Source organism: Ctenopharyngodon idella, chromosome 5 (assembly GCF_019924925.1).
Source record: "Ctenopharyngodon idella isolate HZGC_01 chromosome 5, HZGC01, whole genome shotgun sequence".
NCBI lineage: Eukaryota > Metazoa > Chordata > Actinopteri > Cypriniformes > Xenocyprididae > Ctenopharyngodon > Ctenopharyngodon idella.
The window spans coordinates 42,268,244-42,294,471 of record NC_067224.1 but is presented as its reverse complement, the minus strand read 5'-3'; the positions used below and the strand labels follow the sequence as shown (position 1 = coordinate 42,294,471).

The 26,228-nt window shown below is 35.6% G+C and overlaps 1 protein-coding gene across 3 annotated transcripts in view; it reads left to right on the top strand.

The window, feature by feature from the left end:
• The window catches only part of LOC127513163 (citron rho-interacting kinase-like), an 80,997-nt gene that overhangs the window by 4,880 nt on the left and 49,889 nt on the right, over window positions 1-26,228 (top strand). For all 3 annotated transcript variants that reach the window (XM_051894755.1, XM_051894754.1, XM_051894753.1), the window contains exons 5-10: window positions 698-799; window positions 9,363-9,505; window positions 10,713-10,806; window positions 10,948-11,148; window positions 11,257-11,410; window positions 16,482-16,668. In XM_051894755.1, coding sequence (XP_051750715.1) covers window positions 698-799; window positions 9,363-9,505; window positions 10,713-10,806; window positions 10,948-11,148; window positions 11,257-11,410; window positions 16,482-16,668 — 881 coding nt within the window. The remainder of the gene's footprint in view (window positions 1-697; window positions 800-9,362; window positions 9,506-10,712; window positions 10,807-10,947; window positions 11,149-11,256; window positions 11,411-16,481; window positions 16,669-26,228) is intronic.

The window sequence follows — 26,228 nt, the reverse complement described above, 5'->3', positions numbered from 1 at the left end:
CATGATTTCAATTAATTAGATATGCTTTTTGATTACTAACATTTTATTTAACCATTAAAATGGAGTCCAAAAAAATTAAAACGGGGGAAAAAAATGGATTTCATAGGGCCCTAGTGTTGTTATTCTGGATAACCAATAGTGAAACATCATTGGTGCAAAATCCTGCTCATCACAGCTCCGTATTAAACATTCAAGTCGGCATGAAATTAAAATTCACCTTTTTGGAAACTCGTCACATTTCACCTGTTTAGGACAAGTAAAGTTGGGATCTAGTTTTCTTGCTTCTAAGCACTAAACAAAAACTTTTTCTAACACAAACAGTATCTTAAACAGAACTGGATATCAGAACTGAAACACAACTTTGGTTTGTGGACGACTGATCGGTTCACCCTGATCAGGAATTAATGTAAGGTCACATTTACTGTTGTTCTGCAAATTTTCACCAGCAAAATCCGGTCATTTCAATAGGAATCCATGCAATTGGGAATTTCGCATCAGGGCGAAAGATTTCCGCAAGAAAGTTTCACTTTTCTTTTAGTGCTTGTGTTTGTGTGAAACATGATTCGGTGAATGGACTGCGTTGGTTGGCACCGTAATACATGCATAAAAGCATCAACTAAATGACACAATGTGTTAACTAGTATCTGTTGCATGTATCTCAGGATCTCATGAAACTAAATTCTTCTGTCTTGTGAAGGTGGCATTCTTTGAGGAGGAGAGAACCATCCTGGCCTTGAACTCCAGTCCCTGGATCCCTCAGCTTCAACACGCTTTCCAGGACCAGGACCACGTCTATCTGGTGAGTGTTCACTTTAACCTGGAGTCACTTTAGGCTGCTGGAGTAATGATTTCACATGTCAGTCTGGTGTCATGTGATCTGACTCAACTAAAGGCCCATTCACACCAAGAATGATAACTATGAAAATAACTATTTGAGCGTCCACTCCACACCAACACACAATACTGTTCTGTTTACTATAAGCACAATGTGTTTATGGTAAGGGGCGTGGCATTTCTCAAACACGCTCAAAGTGCTTGACCAATCACAACACACTGGTCCAGCTGACCAATCAGAGCACGTTGTGCTTTTCAGAAGGAGTTTTTATCATCATCACCTGGGAAAAAAATCACTCTGAAAGTGATTCCAACAATATCGTTTCTGTGTCTTTGTGGTGTGGACTTTGATTATTTGAGTTTGATTATTAAAACTTTATGGTTATAGTTATCATTACAGTTATCGCGCTTTATGTGAACCACCCTTAATGGTGTATGTTTGTCCTTTAAAAGGCAGTGTGAGAAGTTAACATGTCAGACTGTTTAAATACTGTTTAACATGTGCAGTTTTCTTTCTTGTGTTGATGAATGTTTTTTTTGAAACAGAAAGTTTGAATGGCCCATGTCTCATCGTAATTGTAAACGAATGGATATGTCTAAACTCTTAACTGGTCATGTGGTAGGCTCTGCACATCAAACTAGGATGAAATAAGTGTTTTAACATTCAAAAATGACATGCTTCACCTTTAAGAGGATAGAAAAGCATGATGTGGCTCCATTATTTCACTAAAACTCCTTTTCATCAGCGGTGGGGCATGAATACGCACTTTGTCTGTCTTTCTAATGGATGTTTGTGATCATAGCAGGTGATGATACAGTGAGTGTTCAGTGTTCCCGTCCTGTATAAACCGTGTCTGTGTTTTTCATCTGTAGAAGCTTCAGATTGACCTGAAGATGAGGACATGATGTTTACTTTACAGTTTAGATTCAGAGTTATAGAGAATTTTTTCTGTAGAGAGAGACGTGCGTCATATTTTCCTGCCAGTGCAACTAAATTCTGTTAGAGGTCACACTGGTGCCACCACCGCATTGCCCCTTTTCTTCAAATTGCGACTGAATTACATAGAAAATAAAGAGCACTCCTTTTATAATCATTGAAAGTGTCGGTCAGTTCAGTATGACACTATAGACAATGGTAGATTTAATAAGAGTAGAATGTTTAAAGGGGACCTGTAACGCCCCTTTCACAAGATGTAATATGAGTCTCTGGTGTCCCCAGAATGTGTCTGTGAAGTTTCAGCTCAAAATACCCCACAGATCATTTATTATAGCTTGTCAAATTTGCCCCTATTTGGGTGTGAGCAAAAACACGCCGTTTTTGTGTGTGTCCCTTTAAATGCAAATGAGCCGCTGCTCCCGGCCCCCTTTCCAGAAGAGGGCGGAGCTTTAACAGCTCATGCTTCGGTCGCTCAACAACAACAAAGCTGGAGAATCTCACGCAGCCAAAATGAGGATTGTCAGTAACGGTGTTCAGCCTTACATTGTTCAAACCGGAGTCGACACTGATGGAGAGACTCAGGAAGAAGTTACAACTTTTAGACGTTTCTGAATGGTTAGTGGATAAATTTGTTGATTCAACTCATCCACTAGCATGTGCCGTCATGTTAATCTTTTGTGCAAATCCAGCGTTGAATTGACCCTCGTTTGTGAAGCAGTCTGGCGTAAAATGACGGCAACACTCTACTACAACAACTCTTCCTCTTCTTTAAAGCAGCCAACATGGCCACACCCCCTTTGGTGTGTGTTTTGCCATGGCGTTAGAACTGAAAACAAAATGGCGGCGGCGTGGGTGGAAACGTGCTGATTAAGGGGTGGTAATATTATATAATATTACAATATTTCACATGTTTGCAGAGAAAGACTTACCAAAACAAAGTTACTGGGTTGTCCTTTTTCATGTTTTCTGGGTTGGTAAATGCACTGGGGACCCGATTATAGCACTTAAACACTGAAAAAGTCAGATTTTCATGATATGTCCCCTTTAAAATTTCAACTTGATATTAATATCACTGTGTGTATCAAGTGCTTCAGGAAGCTGAAGCAGCTGAAATCCATATATGGTAATTGGTGTTTGGTTTCCGACAGTGCTGTAATCACAACAGACTGGGCCATCTGACCAATCAGAGCAGAGCTGGCTCTCGGAAAGGAGGGGCATATTCGGCTTGATATTTCAGTCGAACAAACAGCTGACATGTTTACCTGTTGTAGCTCATCCAGTGACACGAGAAGAGCTGATTTAAAGTCACTCTTTCGGTCAAAGATTTCCCTCCAAAACTGCTTTAGCTAAGACCTTTTCTTTTTTGGCTGAATATTTTCAAATGGCAATTTTTGTGCATCTCTACCAGGTCAAATTACAGTGCATTTGCATTTACGGTTTACAGCAGAAAATACAGTAGAAGACTGGGTGCTGAAATAAATACATGTTCCTCATGACTGCAACTTAAAACAGGCCACAGATTTACACAGAGAGCTTTTAGCGCTATATTGCGTTGCATCCTTTGGTTGTTGCTCAACATTGCCAAATCACCAACTCTTTGAAAATCAGTCTGCAAAATGCTATTGGTGTGAACGGTCATTTAGACGTTGATAGAGAAAGACATGAAAGATGTAAAGACACTAATGCTCTCAAAATCATTAATTTAAATCTCTTGTGTGGAAAGACGGACTCACATCTCCTCTGAAGAGAACATTGTGTTCTCATCTCAGTGAATCATTACTCTTTTCAGATGGACCATTCATTTACATGTCTTGTGATTCTGCATAAGACCAGCAGAACCCTCAGTATCCAATCCCACAATCCTTTACTGCGTAAAGACACTTGCATTCACAATTAGCCAAAGAGCCTTTGATGTGACAAACTGTGCTTATCTGACCAAAATATATCCATAATGAAGAGGAGATCAGCATTTTCTTGGTGACCCTTCAGGAGTGTAAGAATCCAGCTTTTGTTGTTTAGAGAAAATATTCTTGTTTTCGTCCTTCAGTTATCAAACATCTCAATGTGTTGGTTAAGATTAATAAACACCTGACAAAAACATTAGAGTAGTCTGCGAATCATATTATAAATGAAACTCTTAGTGATATTACACATTGCATAATAAGAGTTTACTTAACTTTGAGGGAAAGTTCTCCCAAAAATAATCATCCTGTCATCATCAGGTGACTTGACTTTATAACTCGCAATTCTGACTTTATAACAAGCAATTCTGACTTTATAACAAACAATTCTGACTTTATAAATCACATTTCTGACTTTATAACTCGCAATTCTGACTTTATAACAAACAATTCTGACTTTATAACTCGCAATTCTGACTTTATAACTCGCAATTCGGACTTTATAACTCGCAATTCGGACTATATCTCGCAATTCTGAGAGAAAAGTAAGAATTTTGAAATAAAAAGTCAGTTACCTTTTTTATTTCATGGCGGAAACAAGCTTCCATACTACAAAGCTTTGATCATAAAACTAAGCATTTAATATCAACTTAAGACATATTATTGGCAGGTATTGATTTTTTTTTTTTTTATATATATTTTTTTTTTATATGCATTTTATGTAAGTAGTCTGTTATACTGCTATAAAGATCTCAATTATTTACATTACAAGCATCAGAATTTCATCTAACTTTTTGTTTTAATATCAGCATCTGCACCAAATTCCAGGGCCTTATGGTCAGGGAATCCCTAACAATCACGCTTATTCCAACATTGCCTGTTTGGCATCAGTGTTACAGGAAGGGTGTGTTATAAATGTGTGTTTTTGTGTTTGTGTAGTATACAATATTGCATTGGTGCACAGAAAGTGATTAGTTGCCGCCCCACGCAGTATCTTTGGGGATTGCTGGAGGTTTTCCAGCTTCTCATGAGGGCAAATGTAGAAAGCACAAAGTGACTAAAGAGACGATTTTCTATTTCTGCCACCTCCTTCGTTCCAAACGCCTCCGGCAGAAGAGGGGGGAAAAAAACCGAGTAATCTGTCTTTACCCGAGCGATGTGCTGAAAAGACCCTCGCTAGCTTGTTGCTAGGATACGTGGGCTAGAATTCCGCGCTTGCCGCTCGTGTCCCGCCGGCTTTGCTTTCCATTCATGCTCTCTTGTGTGTGTTTGTGTGGGCGTGTGTATGCGCACGTGTGTGTTTATATGTGGTGTGTGTTTGCCCCAGAGCGCCTCACTCGGACAGAGGCGTGAGGAGCCCGTTTGGGCTTCAGTAACGGTCTGGAGGGTAGTTTCTAGTTTCTGTCTGATGAAGAATGTAATCGAGGGACTTATGATGATGATGATGAGTGTGTGTTTGCAGTGAGGTTTGATGAAAGAGAGCTTGTGTTGAACAAGCCATTTGATATGAATTCAGTGTGATCAGCAGTATGTTAGACTATGCTATACATGTTAAAGAAAGGGTGATATCTATCTGTCTGTCTATCATTGTACTGCTGTGCAAAACAACAAAATTTGTTGGTATCCCACGTTCTCAAACATATACGTAAAACAATAACATTAAAAAAAAGGCAACAAATTATAGACAAAAAACAATGAATATAAAAATGTCAATATAGATTAAAAGTGTATATATAAAAAACTGTTTAAAGTGTGTAGTGCAATTACAAATATAATTTATGTACATTTATATTAGGGCTGCATGATTATGACAAATCATAATTGTCGATTATTCCCTTGAAATTGTAATTGCGATTATTAATTACGATTATCACAATTTACATTGATGTATTGAATAGCTTTATACCATTGTTTAAAGCAACTGCATGCCATATTTTTGTATAAAAATAAAAAAACAATCTAAAAACACTTCTTTTTTTTAAATTTTTTTTTATATATATATATATATATAAATAAACCTAGACCCTATCTATCTGTCAGACAGATATAACAGACAAATAGATGGAACGGCAAACAGACAACAACAGACAAAGGATGGAACGGCAGGCAAATTAGATAGATAGATACGGACAGACAGACAGATATAACAGACAAAGGATGGAATGACAGGCAGATAGATAGATATAACAAAAGACAAATAGATGGAACGACAAACAGACAGACAGAGAGACCAACAGACAGACAGATATAACAGACAAATAGATGGAACGACAGATAGATATAACAAAAGACAAATAGATGGAACGGCAAACAGACGGACAGAGAGACCGACAGACAGAACAACACACAATTAGATGGAATGACAGAGACCGATAGATAGGGTCTAGGTTTATGAGGTTTATTAAAACAATAATAAAAAAAATTGTGTATTTAGATTGTTTTTTTATTTTTATACAAAAATGTGGCATGCAGTTGCTTTAAACAATGGTATAAAGCTATTCAATACATCAATGTAAATTGTGATAATCGTAATTAATAATCGCAATTACAATTTCAAGGGAATAATCGACAATTATGATTTTTATCTATATCTATCTATCTATCTATCTATCTATCTCTGCCTGTCGTTCCATCTATTTGTCTGTTGTTCTGTCTGTGTTTTTCGTTCCATCTATTTCTTTTTTATTATATCTGTCTGTCTATCTGTCCCATCTATTTGTCTGTCTCTGTTGTTCCATCTATTTGTGTGTCGTTCTGTCTGTCTGTCTGTCCATCTCTGTTGTTCTGTCTGTCTGACAGACAGAAATGAAATATGAAATATTAAAAAAATATTAGGGCTGGGAGAAAAAAATCGGTTCATCTAACTATCGCAAATTTTTTATTTCATTTTTTTTTACAATTTTAAAATCAATTAAAAAAAAAAAAAAATTATTCCAGAATCGATATTAATTCAAATTAAATTTCATTATTTTAATCCTTGCTTATTGACGAGGTGGACAGAAGTTACCCACTTTTGCTCCAGCAAAGGGCGAAATGTGTCGTCATTATCTATGCGTATCACATGACGTAATATCCCTTTAATATCCCTGATCAGCGGTATGTTAGATTGTTATACGTGTCAGAGAAAGGGTGATATCTATCTGTCTTTCAGTCCGTTTGTGTAAAGATATTCTCTGTCCGTCCATCCGTCTATCTGTCTCTGTCATATGTGTCTTTTCCATTATTACCAACAGTTTTGCCCCTAATAAAGTTTCATTCAGAGTTCATGTACTTGTTTACCCAGGAGTGTCGGTGAAGAGCTTGAGATGAAACACGAGACAATTATCATTATGCATCACTTCCAATCAAGCTGTAATTTTGCCAAATTACACTGTATGTTTATATAATTATCAGGTGTGTGTATTGGATGCATAAATTCTAGATGTGTAATTAGTCTTAGCGAGACAAAGGAATCAGCCATTTTATTACAAAGATTCTTCGAATGTCTTTTCCACCAGAGAACGTTATCAAACATAATTTGAGATGTGGTGGAATTTATGTAATAAATGATAAAATTGACAGAATTGCTCTGTGACACATGTAAACACCTCTCACATGCTTCACGTGGCTGAGTCTTGTATAATCTCTCTGAACTTTTGGGATATAATTTTAATGATTATGATCACTTTCATCTTCTATTCCAGTAAAATCACTCCGGCTATTTTGCATTCTCTTATAAAAGTGAGTTTTTGATGTATTAGTCAAACGAAACTCTCGCCGATGCTCAATTAGAGATGCAGCGCTGCTGTAAATCACTAAATAATTTCAATAAATTATTAACCGTTTACATTTGCATATATTCGTTCTTGTGCTGGAATCTGTGATGTAACTTCTCTCTGTTTAAATGCTGGTTTGGTATGTGGATGTTTAGGTTCTTTATAGAGTAATTAATTTCTGCCTGTGGTGTGGTTTCAGGCTGATGATCATCGCAGCGACTGCGTCTATAAATAGCCATGCAGCCATTCATTACCTGCAGCAGCGACTGCCATTCACACGTCTCTTTCTGTTCAGGCAGATCTGTTTTTCTCAGCTATATTTTGGTTTTTCTTGAGTTTACGCGTACACCGCTCTCTCAAGATGCAGTTTAGGCTAACTAGCTAATTGTCTAATTAGAGTGATAATGGTGTAATCACAAGCTTTTATTTAGAACATGAATGTGTGATTGAGACGAGTGGCTGCTAATTAAACCCATGTGATTCGATCAACCGTCTGTGTCGACCGGACAGAGATGGTTTGTTTTTGGTTGATGTGCAATAATAGATTCACTTACAGGTGATTATTATGTAATATCACGTTGTGAGATCTGTCGTACAGCTGATGCGCAGAGTTTCGTACTTATTTTAGATGAGTTATGTAGTCATATGAAAATATAGAGATTTCTTCACTTCTGATACTTTGATTGCTGTTGCATAAGATAAAATGTCAAAAGAAGTGTGATTTATAAAGAAAGATTATACACTTCACAAACAAAACATTTGACTAAAGATTGTACAGTTCCAAAACCCTAGTTGATTAAATGTAATTGAGCAAAAATGATGGAGAAAAGATCCTGTGGCATTTGTTTTAGGGCTGCACAAATTTGGGGGAAAAAATCTAATTTACATTTTTTTTAAACTATAAAATAATTAGTAGTAGTAATAACTAATGATATTTTAAAGCTCTATATAATAATAATTTTAATAATAATAAGGTTTAAAAGGACAACTTTTTTTTTTAAAAGCACTATATACTGAATAATATTTAAAATGTGATTAAAAAAACAGTATAATAGTAGTAATATTATTAATAATATTTAAAATTACGACTTTTTGAAGCTCTGTATAATAATAATAATAATAATAATAATAATAATAATATTTAAAATGTGAATTGTTTTAAATATATAATAATAATAATAATGTTTAAAAGGTATTTTTTAAAAAAAAAAGTCAGTATAATAATAGTAATAATAGTAATATTTAAAAAGTGAATTTTAAATATCTAAATAATAGTAATATTTAAAATATGAATTATTTTAAATATCTAAATAATAATAATAGTCATATTTAAAATGCATTTTTTAAAACTATGTAATTAATAATAGTAGTAATAATATTTAAAATGTGATTTTTTTTTATTTAAAAAGCTCAATATGATAGTAGTAATAATAATATTTAAAATGTGAATATTTTAAATATCTTAATCATAATAAAAATAATAATAGTAATATTTAAAATGTAATTTTTTAAAACTCTATGTAAATAATAATAATAATAATAACAATAAAATTATTTTTTTAAAAGTCCTATAATAATAATAATAATTATAATATTAAAAAATCATAATAAATCATAATAAGGGTTTTGAAAACACTGAATTAAGGACAGTGCCATGCTTTATATATTTACATAATTAAATCGCAGCGTTTGTGATTTGATAATGACACTTATCGCGATTTTGGTTTTATTTAGATAATCATGCAGCCCTTGTTTGATATTTTGTTATCTAATGCAATGATATTCACACATTTTTAATGCCTTTAAGGCCTTTTGCGAGCTGCTTTAAATGAAATAAACATATGAAACTGTAAGTTTTCTGTTTTTACTCTTGCGACTCAAAATTCATCCGATGCATCGAATGCGTCTTCATCAGTATTTGTGTGTTTTGACCAGGTGATGGAGTATCTGCCCGGCGGTGACCTCATGGCTTTGATGAACAGATATGAAGATCAGTTAGACGAGTCGATGGCTCAGTTTTACCTGGCGGAGCTCGTTCAGGCCATTCACACGGTCCATCAGATAGGATACGTTCACAGGTACAAACACACAGACATGGCTTTTGTTAAAGAGCCAGTAGACTTTAGTTCACGTCACAGACATGAACACTCACTGACAGGTGGTATGAGGGGGAGGGACATTCTCATTCTAGAGAGCGTTTGATTGGACAGTTAAAGATGATGTCACCATTTTGTGTTTTTTAGCTTTCCTTTTCCTGGAAAAGACCAAAATATAAATGTGTATATCTGAATATAATTTATGTATAATTTTTATGTATTTATTTGTTTATTTTGGAAAAGAAAGACTGAAATCTCTATATCATTTATGTATCATTGTGGAAAAAAAATATTTATACATATTTATGCTAGTTTATGTATAATTTTATATAATATTTATTTATTTTACACATATATTTATATATTATTTGTTTGTTTATAAGCCTACACATTGTATATATTTATGCTAGATTATTCATAATTTATGTATTATTTTTAAATATATATATTTATTCATTTATTTATATACATATACTCATTGTACATATTTAAGCTAGTTTATTAATAATTTGTTAATCTTTAATTATACAAAATCTTATTTATATACTATATTCTATAGTTTTTTTAAAAGCTCTTTATAATAATAGTAGTAATAATCATATTTAAAAAGTGAATTATTTTAATATGTATTTAAAAATAGTAATAGTATTAAACAAGGAAGAAATAATAAATCATAAAGTTTTTATTTATATATAATTTATTTATTAATGTGTTTATATCAATATACACATTGTGCATATTTATGCTAGTTTATAAATAATATATGCATAATTTTGTCTCTTATTTATACACACACATTTATTTATATGTTATTTATTTATTTATATACATACATTGTACATATTTATGCTGGTTAATGAATAATTTATATATAATTCTTTTAAAAAAAAGTCGCCTAACTGACATATTTTTTTAAAAGCTCTATATAAAAATAGTAGTATTAAACAAAAAGAAGAAATAATAATAAATCATAAGTTTATATATAATTTATTTATTAATTTGTTTATATCCATATACACATACATATTTATGCTAGTTTATTAATTTGTTCATCTTATTTATACACACATATATTTATATTATTATATTATATTTATATATATTAAAAGCTATTTAATAATAATAATAATAAATAATCATAATAATTTTTCCTCATTCATTTATTCTCGTTCTCTCTTTCTTTGGTCAGAGATATTAAACCAGAGAACGTTCTGATCGACCGCACGGGTCACATTAAGCTGGCCGACTTCGGATCGGCGGCCAGACTGACGGCTAACAGAACGGTAACGAGTGTGAAGACGTCACTCTGATGTCACGTTATTCAGAGACAATCCCTTTCATGTGCACACTACAGTTGATACTGAATAAACAGGTTTAAATATGTTGTCAGAGATGAATTGAACGGTGTGTCGTTATTTGAGCAGGTGACGTGCTCCAAACTCCCGGTGGGAGACTTCCTGGCCCCTGAGATCCTGTCCGCACTCAACGGAGGGACGACTTGCAGCTACGGCCCCGAGAGCGACTGGTGGTCCCTGGGCGTCATCGCTTATGAAATGATCTACATGAAATCGCCCTTCGCTGACGGCACGTCCACAAAAACCATCAACAACATCATGAACTTTCAGGTGAATTTTATTTGTCTCTAGCAACTCCCAAGATAATGTTACTGAATGTTAATTGTCTTTTAAAGCATATAAAAATGTGATGTTTTCTTTTGTGTGCTTTGCTCACAGCGTTTTCTGAAGTTCCCAGAGGAACCTAAAGCCAGTGCTCAGTTTGTCGACCTGCTCCAGAGTTTGTTATGTGGATCACGGGAGCGTCTGGGATACGAAGGCCTGCGGTCGCATCCGTTCTTTTCCTCCATTGACTGGACTAACCTGAGACACGGTGAGTAAAGCGTTCTTCCGTTCTGAAGCACAGTGCTGTCAGAGGTCTCGTCACTGTGCCTGCAATGTAATTTTTCCATGTGCCTGTTAATTACGGGTTATTAATCATTAGACTGACTTGCTGCTATTTCTGTAGGCTTTAAAGTGATTACTTCTCTTGTGTAATTGCTGGATTTGTTATAGCGTCTCGGTGCACAGATTGCTCTGCAGGTTTAAGTGAAACATCTGAATTAATTCATTAATCCTGTGGCGTAAAGCTCAGAGTTTCTTCTGAATCTGCTTTAAGGCTTTAGGACTGTTAGCTCCGGGTGTGCAGCACACGCATTATCTTAAATCACAGTATTAGTACTCTTATATCACTGTAAACATATTGCAGTATTGAATATTTTTGCATATACATTTCTTATCAGTGTTGAAAACAGCTTCAAATTTGTGTGGAAACTGTGGTGCATTTTATTTTTCAGGATTCTTTGATGAATAGAAAGTTAAACAGAACAGCATTTATTTGAAATAGAATCTTTTGTAACATTAGAAATGCCTTTACTGTCACTTGATCAATTTAATGTGTCCTTGCTGAATAAAAGTATTATTTTTTTTTTTTTTTAAATCTATCTTTTTCCAAACTTTGTAATGATGGTGTATCACAGTTTCCACAAAAATTTGAACTGTTTTCAACATTGATAATCGTCATAAATGTTTCCTGAGCAGCAAATCATCATATTAGAATGATTTCTGAAGGATCATGTGACACTAATGATGCTGAAAATTCAGCTTTGATCACAGGAATAAATTATATTTTACAATAAATTCACATAGAAAATTATTATTTTAAATTGTAATAATATTTCACATTTTAACTGTATTTTTGATCAAATAAATGCAGCTTTGGTGAGCAGAAGAGACTTTTAAAAACATTAAAAAAATGTAATTATTCCAAACTTTTGACTGGTGGTGTATATAGCACTGGAATATCAGTTGTTCATATGATAGCATTCACTGCCATACACTCTGACAAACCATGTTTATGGGAAAATCAACTGTATATTTAATACTGCATTAACTTCCTTACACACACACACACACACACACACACACACACACACACACACACACACACTCACTCACTCACTCACTCACTCACTCACTCACTCACTCACTCACTCACTCACTCACTCACTCACTCACTCACTCACTCACTCACTCACTCTTGGGCAGCGGGTGGTTTTCTGTGGAATTAGTCAGATTATAGAGTGTGCAGGTGTTCTCACAGAGAGAAGCTCTCAGATCAGTCACACGGCCAAACCGTAATGAGATAACACCTCACACACACAAAGAAACGCACCAATTTCTTGCTCATCCTGCTGAGTTTCCTACAGGATTTTGTTCCTGCAGGATTCAACCCTTGAACTCTTGTCGTATGAACAACTTGACAGAAATCAGTTTGATGTAAAGGGCTTGTGTAATGAGGATTCAAGGCTCTTTCCCACTAGAGAAGGATGATGATATAGCTAAAAAATTATATCCCAGTATTTTTTTACAAATTTTGAATATATATATATATATATATATATATATATATATATATATATATAATTTTTTTTTTTTTTTAAATACATGATTTGATTGTTTACTGCAAAATCAGCACTAGTTAAAAAAATAACACAGACAGTAGTGATAATCCGCGGACACTGCAGATAATCGGCAGATCGGGCGGGCCAAGTAATAAAAAAATAACGTTACAAATAATTGTGGGTGGGTCAGTGTTGGGTGAGAGAAATCATTAATGTGTTGATTTTAATAAAGAACAAACTCACACCACAAAGCAAGTTGTTTGAAGAACAAAGAAACACATTACACAGAACAAGTGGCTCGTCTGTTAGTTTGTATTTAGACTTATTGCACAGATCTGTTCTGATGTGCAGTATCAGATTTTTTTGTCCTGTCTGTTGCCATGGTTATCACTGCCCATCATCGCATTTTCGGATTCAATCCCGCTTCTAAATATGCTTGTCAATCCAGAAACTGATCCACCTATCAGCTGTCATAGTCGTGAGATGAAAAAGAGGAGTGAAAAATTGGCTTGCTGTCTTGATAAGCGAAACTTTTAACAAACGGTAAAATAGTTTTAATAAATGTTACAGCATCTAAAACAGTTTATCTTGTATAAAAATGTTAAAAACATAAGTTACAGCATCTAAAACATATTTTACATCACAAAATTATTAAAAATGGAAAAAAAAATGTAAGTTACAGCATCTAAACTTACTTTCTTATACAAAAATGATTAGAAATAATAAAAAATATATTTCCCTGATACAAAATTATTTAAAATGGTAAAAGATGTAAGTTACAGCATCTAAAAAGACTTAACTTATACAAAAATTATTACAAATAATAAAACAAACGTAAGTTACAGCATCTAAAATAGTTTATCTTGTATAAAAATGATTAAAAATGTTAAAAACATAAGTTACAGCATCTAAAACATATTTTACCTTATACAAAAAGATTAAAAATGGTTAAAAAAAAGTAAGTTATAGCATCTTATCTTACTGCATTATCTTATACAAAAATTATTAAAAATGGTAAAAAAAAAAAGTAAGTTACAGCATCTAAAACAGTTTATCTTGTATAGAAATGATTAAAAATGTTAAAAACATAAGTTACAGCATCTAAAACATATTTTACGTCACAAAATTATTAAAAATGGAAAAAAAAATGTAAGTTACAGCATCTAAACATACTTTCTTATACAAAAATTATTAGAAATAATAAAAAAAATATTTCCCTGATACAAAATTATTTAAAATGGTAAAAGATGTAAGTTACAGCATCTAAAACGTACTTTATCTTATACAAAAATTATTACAAATAATAAAAAAACGTAAGTTACAGCATCTAAAATAGTTTTTGTATAAAAATGTTAGAAACATAAGTTACAGCATCTAAAACATATTTTACCTTATACAAAAAGATTAAAAATGGTAAAAAAAAAAAAAAAAGTAAGTTACAGCATCTAAAACAGTTTATCTTGTATAGAAATGATTAAAAATGTAAAAAACATAAGTTACAGCATCTAAAACATATTTTACGTCACAAAATTATTAAAAATGGAAAAAAAATGTAAGTTACAGCATCTAAAACGTACTTTATCTTATACAAAAATTATTACAAATAACAAAAAACGTAAGTTACAGCATCTAAAACATATTTCCCTGATACAAAATTATTAAAAATGGTAAAAAAAAAAAAACGCAAGTTAAATCATCGAAGACATAATTTATCTTATACATTTTTTTTGTATATATATATATATATATGGTAAAAAAAAAAAAAAAAACTAAGTTACAGCATCTAAAACATACTTTACCTTAAATAAATGTAAATATTTGATTTTGATTTTGACAACAAAACAATAGCCATTATGAACTGCCCATACATTGCGATCACATCAGTTGTTCTGCTGTAGATATTAGGCGTGGGAATCTCTGGGCATCTCACGATTCGACTCGATTACGCTTCAGAGGGCTGCGGTGCGATTATAAAACCATTATCGATGCAACTTTTTTTTCTGTACAGATTTTTGCCACTGTGCAACTACTTGGTACTTTTAAAGCAAAGTATTTGCTTATCCATAATGAATTACTTGCAATGTCTTTTATTAATAAAACAAATGGAAGTGATTTGGCAACTCAACTGGACGGTTACATTTGCCAGCATATGTCCCAGCAAAGAACCAACATGAAAAGAAATGTGTGCCTGTAACAGCATACTTACAGTAAATTAATACAGACTTCAGCATATTCAGAATCACTATAAAGTAATAGACTTCTAACAAAATCCTCCTGTTATGTGCAATAAGCAATATAACAATAATATAGCAATAACAGAACTTGCATATAGTGGCTCGTCCAGGGTAGCTTTTCCAAAAAGCATCGCAAGCCTAAGTTGATCGTAGAACAACGGTCTTTACGATCAGGCTTACGATGAAACGCAGCCCAGGTGCTTTTTCCCTTCAACTTCACAGAAGCCAACGTGCGTCCATACGCTAGCTTTTAATGCAGACAGTGCCGGATTTCTCGGATTTCGGATTTCTCACTCAGCCATCATGGGTCTCTTATGGTGCGTATCCACCGGCGCAGAGCGAACGTTTTTAGTTCATTCTTATGGAAGTTGAGCTTCGCACTCACTCACAAGCATGAAGCTCAGCTTCCATAGGAATGATCTGAAAACGCTCGCTCTGTTCCACTTGCTCCGCGCCAGTGAACACACACAGTTATGTGCACACCACAGACTGACCGGGCGCTGCACTTTCACGCTTCAGAGTATCGCCTTTTACCTTCCGTCAACATTAGAAAATCGATTTTTGACATTTGTGAATCGATTCAGAATCGAATCAGAAGCATCTAAGAATCGAATTTTTTCCCACCCCCACTAGATATTCTTATTGATCATGGATAAAATTCATATTGTGTGGCTGCTTCACCCTAGAAAACATTACTAATAAAGACAATCGTTATTTCATATGTCTGATGTGATCGTGATCGATTGGACTGGATGTTGAATTGACCTGCAGCTGAAAGCTTTTTATTCTGATCATAATGTCAATTTTCTGAGGTGAATAAACTCTATTGAGATTATTGAGATGATTAACATATTCAGATGAGCTGATGAATTGTTGGTGCTCGTGGCATTGTGTAATGTTTTTGTTAGATTCTTGATGTTGTTCTTGTTTTTAAATGAATAAATCAATTGTGTAAATGTATAAACAAAACCCCCCAGCGGCAGATACAGCGTGTGTGTGTCAATACAGCTGTTTGTGTAGATGCAGCGCTGCATGCGTGTGTGTGTGTGTGTGTTTGTGTGTGTGTGCGCGGATCTCGCATCGGGTTTTGGCTGTGACTCACACTGATTAGCCGAGACTGCTGCAGTGAGAGAGAGAGAGAGAGAGAGAGCGGGCGAGCGAGTTATTGCGCTACAGTCTCATCACTGAGACCCTCTCTCTCTCTCTTTCCTCCAGTCTGTTTTTCTCACCGACCCTCTCACACGTTTTCTCCTCTCGTCTCCTCCAGCGCTCCCTCCGTTTGTTCCGTCTCTGCGTTCCGAGGATGACACCTCCAATTTCGAGGAGCCCGAGAGGCCCCTGCGCCCCTCCACCGCTGCCCAGCGGGATCATCCTCGCTCAGGCTTCCACGGACGAGACCTGCCCTTTGTAGGGTGGTGCTTCAGTCGGGCTCTGACCGCACTGGCCAAGTCTGAGTGAGTACACACACACACACACACACACACACACACGCTGATTTTACTAGTCTAGTCACAGGTGGTCCATTGGTGCGGAGACGGCCACATCACCACGGCGACTGTCACCAGGCAACATTGTGGCTGAATGCGAGGTATTGCTCATAAAAGCTGCGGTTCTCTTGTGCGCGCTCACTTCATGTGCCTTTAAGATGAATGAGAGGGAGCCGCGTGTGTGTGCGTGCGCACAGATGTTTTTATAACGGATCACAGAATATCTCACGGATGTGTTGCCATGTGCATGCAGGGGATCGGGAAACCCTCGTCCGGCGTGTGTGATATGATCGTGAAATCCCCTTCAGCATGTAAACACTGTGTAACGTGTTCGGATCTGTGTTTGCTGCGATGTGGTCAAACCTTCAGTCTGTTGTTTTGGTCTGCGTCTGCATCTTATCTTCTGGTTGGTGTTTATTGATCGGGTTGTTTCATCTATGAATCAGACGAAAAGCATGAGGACTGTTTCTTCTTTTATTATTACTATTATTTTCCTCAAATTCTCATGATCATAATGGAAAAAAAATCTCATTACTGTAATTTTTTTGTTAAATTTGATTTTCTTTTTTTAAATTTCATTTCCCCCAAATTGTCATTACCATAATGCAAAAAATCTTATTACTGTAATATTTTTTTTATTTAATTTTTTATTTCATTTTCCCTCCAATTCTCATTATTGAAATGGGTTTTTTTTTTCATTTAATTTATTTCATTTTAATGTAATTTTCCTATTTCATTACCATAATGCAAAAACATCTCATTACTGTAATATTTTTTATTTCATTTTTCCAATAATGTTTTTTTTATTTAATTTCATTTTAATTTAAAATGTTCTCATTTCATTACCATAATGCAAAAATAAAAAAAATTTCATTACTGTAATATTTTTCTTTTCTTTTTTTTTAAATTTAATTTCCCCCAATTCCCATTATTGTAATGTTTCATTTAATTTATTTCACTTTAATTTAAAATGTAATTTTCCCATTTCAATACCATAATGCAAAAAATTCTCATTACTGTAATATTTTTTTATTTCATTTTTTTATTTAATTCCCCCCCAGTTCTCATTATTGTAATGTTTTTTTTTTTTCATTTAATTTATTTCATTTTAATTGTTTAATTTTCCCATTTCATTACCATAATGCAAAAAAATCTCATTACTGTAATATTTTTTATTTAATTTCCCCAATTCTCATTATTGTTTTTTTTTTTTTAATTTAATTTAATTTTAAATTTAATTTTCCTATTTCCCATATCATTACCATAATGCCAAAAAAAAAAATCTCATTACTGTAATGTGGAAAAAAATTGTAAAGTATTTAAACATTATTGCTAGAGGTTGTTGTACTGTTTTTAATTGGCTGGTTTTAATAATACATGCAATACAAAATAACTGTATTGCAGTAATTAGAAATACTCAAGAGAGCATCTGGATGCATTGCAGTAATGAGTGTGTGTGTGTGTGTGTGTGTGTGTGTGTGTGTGTGTGTGTGTGTGTGTGTGTGTGTGACGTCCTGCCCAGTGATTCCCTGCATATATGAATGCATTCAGGCGTAAGTTTATTGTTATGCGCCACTGTAAGATCATGATGTGGATCAGGTGAAGGTCTTGGTCGGGAATCTGGTCCCAGATGAGCCGTAAATAACGTGTTTTTTTCCCCAGAAGCTGAAAGGAAAGCACAGGGAAAAAGAGTGAGGTGAAGCTTTATAACGTTAGTCAGAGAGAGAATGAACCCAGAATGCATTTCTATGGTAACCAGGGTGAGTTCCTTCCCACGCCCCCCTCCCCATCTCTCTCCATCCATTCATACGCTTATTCTCTGTCTAATCCTGAAATGCGTATTTGTCCAGCCGTATGTCATGTTGCTGCCGTCTTCATATAGCGCTTTCCAGCAGCATGAAATCCACCGAACGCACCACAAACAGCCTCAGTAGAGGAGCGTGGGAATGTTAATGCAGAAGCGCAGCTGCTGATTGGCGCACCGGAGATGTGCTGTGATATGAGAGCGCTGGATCCGTCTTGAGGCACACAAAACATCTGTAATGAGTGATACTGATCATCCAGCGAGGACTGTTAACCGCCCTCACTGCGCTGCACTGATGCACGCTTCAGAAACGCATGCATTGTGGCCGCAGAAGGTGTGTTGTTTGTGTGTATAACACACATCTGTATTACAAACACACAGACATAGACATGCATTCTTTTCACAAGTGCGTTTATCAGACAGAGCAATAGAAAAGTATGCATTCTTCAGGCAGTGCATGTGGACACCCGTACAGGCAGCGTATCTCGGCTATCTCAGGATCTACATTTACAGTCCAGTCGTGTCTGATTGGGTTGCAGTGGCGCTTTAGATCTCAGCGCTGTCGTGACATGATGTGGAGTCCCCTTCACATGCTGCCTTTGTGTGTTTGCTCACTACAGGTCCGTGATTCCCTTTCCTTATTAACAGATTCAGTAGGACAAGATCTGTCACAGTAATTGGGTAAAAATGTCAGGTGAAATGTGCACTGGAGGTGTCATGGGAAATCTGGAAATATCAGGGTATTTTAAAGGTTAAGTGTGTCATTTCTGTGTCACCTAACAGTTTTGCACAAATAATGACTGTGTTCAAACAGGTTTCCTGAATTCTCCCCATGTTTTCCATTGGTAAGCAAACTCAGGCCATTGGTTGAATTCCTTTTGTTTTCTGTAGTGAATATCATTTTTTAAATTTTAGCAGCTAGATATTGATCTTTGTGTGTGTTTGTGTCGAGTAAAGCTTCAAATCTCTCAGGATGTTTATTGGAGACTTTTACACACTAGTAAGTAGCGTAGTTCAAATATTGAACATAGTGGTCAGGGCGCTGACAATGACAGGGTTTCAATTCCCAGGGAACTGATAAAATGTGTAGCTTGAATGCAATGCAAGTGGTTTGGATAAATGTCTACCAAGTGCATAAATAACAATAATAATAATAGCTTTATTTTATGTAGCGCCTTTTAAAAGCTGATTTCTCAAAGTGCTTTAGAACAAAGGCAAAACACAGCAAGAAGAAACAAAAGATTTGAAGACAAGGAAAAATAATAAAATAAATAAACAACAGAATCAAACCAGTTAAAGTGGTCCTTGATTATGATTTGACTTTTTTAACTTTAGTTAGTGTGTAATGTTGCTGTTTGATCATAAACAACATCTGCAAAGTTACAACGCTCAAAGTTCAATGCAAAGGGAGAAATCGCTTTTTAAGGACTACAACAAACGGCTGGTAGGGACTACAACAAGCTTCTTCCTGGTTAGTGACATCACAAACCCTAAAATTTACATAAACCCCGCCCCAGAGAATGCACAACAAAGGGGGCGGGGCCATGTTGGGCTGCTTTAGAGAAGAGGAAGAGTTGTTGTAGTAGAGTGTTGTTGACATGCCGTCATTTTACACCGGACTGCTTCACAAACGAGGGTCAATTCAATGCTGGATTTGAACAAAAGATTAACATGACGACACATGCTAGTGGATGAGCTGAATCAACTCCACAGCAACTACATAAATTTATCCACTAACGTTTTCCGTTCAGAAACGTCCAGTTTCATTCTAAAAGTTGTAACTTCTTCCTGAGTCTCTCCATCAGTGTCGACTCCAGTTTGAACAATGTAAGGCTGAACACCGTTACTGACAATCCTCATTTTGGCTGCGTGAGATTCTCCAGCTTTGTTGTTGTTGAGCGATCGAAGCGCGAGCTGTTAAAGCTCCGCCCTCTTCTGGAAAGGGGGCGGGAGCAGCAGCTCATTTGCATTTAAAGGGGCACACACAAAAATGAATGGTCAAATGCACACATAGTTGTCAAAATGTCCATCGTGTGGAGTATCTCACGGAAATACAGTCGGTTATGGCTTAAGTGGACGTAAACATTTGGGTGAAAACAGGATGTTGTGTCAGTATCCATGGATTCGGTCTTAAAGGGACCGTAGCCTATATTTGTCATTAATGTTAATAAAACAACAAAATATGTTAAATAAATGTATACATGGTAAATAAAGCTACTGTATCTGAAAAACACGTTTATTTAATTTGTATCTTTATACTATTTGTTGTATTGTTTGTAAATTTCTTTTTATATAACAACAATTATATATATATTGGTAATTATGCCCTTTGAAGGTTATTGGACACTGAAATTTTTGTTCTTTAAGTTTGTGACAAGCACATAAAAATTATTACTTTTTTCATTAGAGTAATAATAAAGAAGCTGTCCTACATTCATTAGTCTCACTGTGTTGTGCTTGGAAAACTGCCACATCACCAAAAAAAAAAAGAGAGAGAGAGAGAGAAATTAATAAATGGACAGGCATCGGTATCGGCGAGTACTAGAAAAAAAAGTATCGGTACTCATACTCGTACTCGGTCCTTAAAAAATGGTATCGGTGCATCCCTACTTATTATTATTACATCTTGTAAAAGGGGAGTAATAGGTCTCCTTTAATGTAATCTAAATATATTAATTCCAGTGATTCCTAACTGAAATACAAATGTAATCTATACCCTGCATCTTATATCTTTATGAATGTCAACATTGACAGTAGCAATGTCTCGATCAAGTTTTTTGTGCGCCTGATTCGAGTCGCTGAATATTGAGTATCTGTAGATATCGGGTCCTGATCCGATATTTGTGTTTTCCTAGTGCTTGGTGGCAGTCTGTCAGTCAAGTCTGAAGCAAGACACAACCCATAGCAACTCATTATGGCAACGACGTCTCAGACAGTCTGACGGCAGAGAAAAATAAATAGCAAATAAATGTGCATTAAAAGTGTGCATTAAACACGGAAGCTCGAACGTGCATGTGACACGCTAGAACGGACCACATTGGTTCTCGTGCAACGCACTCATTTAAGCTTCTTTTCCTTTTAGTAGTGGTCGGCAAACCCACTTGAAAGTGCATACTGCCACCTACTGCACGACACCTGCTTAACAGCTAAAGGATCTGGCTTAGCCGATACAGCTCAGTTAAAAAAAGAAGCTTAATCGGCCCCAATACCGATCCTTGAGGGACATCCCTACTTGACAGTAAATCAGCCAACATTTGTCTTTGTGAGAACTAATTGACTGCCAAAACAAAGTAACACACTCTGCTGTTATCGTAATGATTTAGACAGAGGCAATCGCTGCACACTCTTTAGTGGCATTTAACATTTACCCCATTGTGTTGTAAAAGCGCATTAATGATATGATATGTCCTGCTGAAGCATCTCTGGAGAGACGTTTGTTTTCAGTTGAGTCAGTGCTCTAATTGGAGTGTTTCCTGTAGGTTCACACTGTAATGACCGGCGGAGAGTAGGTGGCTTCCTCTTCTCTCTGTGACTCATGGTTAGTCTGGGTAACGGACTGTAGAGGTGCATCGCCTGGTTAGATAATTCAAAGGAAAACTGGTTTGTCAGTGAATAGTTTGTGCAATAATGAGAATTTGACGTCATTCTCTCGCCCTCGAACCGTGTGACTTTATTTCTGTGTTCCATACAGTGACCAGGGACTGTCAGGCTCCAAAAACACTGTTATGGTGAGTTAATGATGACAGAATTTTAATTTTTGGCCAATCTGCTTCTTCAATGGGTGACGCATTAGAGCACTTATCTGTCATCAGGATTTCATAGCTGAGATTTCACACCGTGAGTGACAGTATTGTGTTTTGTTTCCAGTTGGAGTTATCGTAGCTTCACCTCAACAAACCCTCTGATTATCTGAGAAGTATTTTAAAATAGTGGTTTATGATTCTGACCGTATCTGATCTGGTAAAAGGATGGTTTTCTACTGTTAATATGTGGATGGCTGCTGACATGTAAGATGTTTGATCGCATTATTTTACATTACTGGACTCCGGCTGCCCTAATCACTTTGAATAGCTGTTTTTTGCATGCTGATTTAAAAGCAAACTAGTGTTAGCAACCTAATCACTTGACAGCTCTATTTAATATTAGTCTCTCATTTAAACATAAGCAGCAAAAACAGAGTTAAGGCCCGTTCACACCAAGGATGATAACTATAACGATAACAGCACAGAGAAACAATATTGTTGGAATCACTTTAAGAACGATTTTTTTTCCAGCTGATGAACAATAAAACCATCTAATCAGAATCCATCCTGCTTTAAAGAGCTCGAGCATTTAAAGGTGACATATGAAAATCTGACTTTTTCCATGTTTAAGTGATATAATCTACCAACCCAAAAAAACGTGAAAAAGGACAACCCAGTAACTTTGTTTTGATAAACCTTTCTCTGCAAACATGTGAAAAAACGAGCCGCTCAGATTTTGCTCCCCTTGTGACCTAGGAAGGGGATGTTATTATAATATTACCATCCCTTAATCTGCACGTTTCCACCCACAGTGCCGCCATTTTGTTTTTTGCAAACGACAACGGTGTACCAGTTCTAACATTCACAAATGAGGGTCAGTTCAACACTGGATTTGCACAAAAGATTAACATGACGACACATGCTAGTGGATGAGTTGAATCAACTCCACAGCAACTACATAAATTTATCCACTAACCATTCAGAAACGTCCTAAAAGTTGTAACTTCTTCCTGAGTCTCTCCATCAGTGTCGACTCCGGTTTGAACAATGTAAGGCTGAACACCGTTACTGACAATCCTCATTTTGGCTGCGTGAGATTCTCCAGCTTTGTTGTTGTTGCGCAACCGAAGCGTGAGCTGTTAAAGCTCCGCCCTCTTCTGGAAAGGGGGCCGGGAGCAGCAGCTCATTTGCATTTAAAGGGACACACACAAAAAAAGGCGTGTTTTGGCTCACACCCAAATAGGGGCAAATTTGACAAGCTATAATAAATGATCTGTGGGGTATTTTGAGCTGAAACTTCACACACACATTCTGGAGACACCAGAGACTTGTAAAAGGGGCATTATAGGTCCCCTTTAAGGCATGTTCACACCAAGAATGATAACGATAATGGCACAGAGAAACTATATTGTTGGAATTACTATTCAGAATGATTTTTTTTTTCCTGCTGATGAACGATAAAACCATCTAATCAGAATCCATCCTGCTTTAAAGAGCTTGAGCTTTAGGATTAGTGCTGCAGCCTTACAAACAAGCAAAACAAACCTGGTATTTAGATTTTTTTTCTCCAAACTGTGCAACCATACTTAGAATAAACAGAATGATATCTGCTGGTGTGGACGCTAATATAGTTATCGTTACAGTTATTTGTAGAGTTGTATGTTTGATTCATTTATGTGACTCAGTTCAAATTGTCGGTTTTGTCTTTTTTTTTTTTTTTTTTTTTATACATTTAGTGCATGTAAATGATGATTACATTTTTTTTTTTTTTTTTTTTTTAAACTGAAAAACACTTATTTTTCAAAGCAAATGCAGAAATATCAACATGCACATCAAATATTGTGAAAGGACCAAACGATATTGAGAAATCCAAAGTCACTTTGGAAGGAAAGTGTCTGCTATGATTATAAATGTAAACCTGTCTTCATCCATTTCTCTTGCTATAGTTTTCAGAGTTTGTCTGAGGATCAGCCTCCATTTGGAGTTAATTCTGTCTATATCAAAGCAAAGTCCTTGTTCTTCAAGAAAACTATAAGAACCGTAATCGTGGACTCAGGGATTGTTTCATCCTGCAGACGGCCACTTAGATGCTACGGTAGAGGACCCTGCCACACTCATTTGCTTGACCTTTCTCGAGGGCCGATCGATAGCGCGCAGCATGTGTGAGCACCGCAGGTTGACACAGTCGCCGCAGGAACGCTGGGAGAACATTTACCGAACACAAGATGTGAGTCAGCCTCGTCTTTGTCCGTCAGCCGCGCTAAGAATAGGCAATGTTGGAATGCATCAGCGTTCCAGCAGATCAATAGCTACTGTATTCACAGAATGCATAAGTGTGTTTATATCCGTCGCAGATGTCAATGCGACTGCCGCCCACTTCAGGCTAAAAGAGCAAGACAGTCTGACGTGTTTGGATGCTGATGACGGGCTTAAATTATCAGTAGTTCGATGTTAATGCTGTAATAACTGAATTATACCTGAAACATTTATTGACGCCAGCTTATGTGAAATGTAATTCTCAAAGGTCAACAGCACAGGATTTTTTTCCTCCCAGAATGCCTCAATCTCAAAGGGCACTATTTGAAATGCATAGCCTATAATTACACTTTGAGCCCAAACACACACACGCCCGCCCAATAATCAAGTCGGTTGTGGGCCGTTCTGATCAGACCCCTGGGATGCGTCGGGTTTCTCCAAAGGGAAGTCTGTAAGCGCTGGGTAATGGACTGCTTTACAGCAAACAGGCAGAACCTCTAATCTCGTTAGGCCTCGCTGGTGTGATGCCATGGACGGTGTATTTAGTGTGTGCATTTAGACGCTCTCGAGGGGGTCTCGAAGCATCAGGCTTTTCCATTTCACAGCTCCTCTGAAGCGTTCAGTTGTGTTTTGATAGGAGGACATACGCCTTCATGTCCATGGAGGACCAGAGACGCATCGTAATTGGGGCCCTATGATGCAGAAAATGTGGACGGAATCGCAGAATCCAGTCATAAAAATGGAATTTACAGCATAATGCGGAATGTCATGGAATTTGCCGACATTTGGATCAATAAATCAATAAATGCACAGTTAATCAAATCGCAATATAGACTAGTGTCTGTGAATATTAAAACACAAAAAGACTGCTGTTTGAATATGAAGTCTACATACGGAGTATACTTTTCAAAGTAATATTAATAATACAGTTTATTAAAAAAATAACTGCACTTTTTGTCAAAAAACTAAATGTTTACATTTCAGTTGATTACATTTTAAAAGATCAGTTAAATTGTTAAACTTTTATGCAAACTTTAATTATTTTTAATTCATTTGTATTAAATCATAAAACAGAATTACTGAAAAAAAAATAAATTTCATCTTCTGTTATTGATAAAATGTCCATAAATTATTACTTTTTTTTATGAATTCAATTTATTAGACATTGTTTTTGATTATTAAAATTTCATTAAGCCATTAAAATAGAATTCAGGAAAAATAAAACAGAAAACAAAATTTTTGGAAAAAAATAAAACCGAATTTGGGAGAGAATTTTTTGCATTGCTTAAAAAAAAAAAAAAAAAAGTATTTGTTACTCCAAACTAATCATTTTTTTCCAGCAGTCTTGTTCCTGAAGTATTTTCCCCATTCATTTCTTCTTCAATAAAGAGTCTTGAATCGACCCAGTCGTCTCTGAGGTGAATCACAACATTGACCTTTTGATGGTAACAATTTTTGAACATTCAGAAATAAAGACTGCGTGCTTAACGTGTTTTATGAGTGAATTAACTACTCATCCCAGCAGTAATGATGGAGTCAAATCAGAAGTGTACAATTAAAAAATATTGACTACATATGAAAAACAACAGTATAAAGTTGAAATCCTTTCAGATAAGTCTTTTGTGGGTGTAGGCAGACTGATTCGATTATATCAGCCTTTCTGTTTCCATGGTAACAAATGACTTTGTTTATTGGATCTCTCTTTAGTATTATGGGTTGTTTAG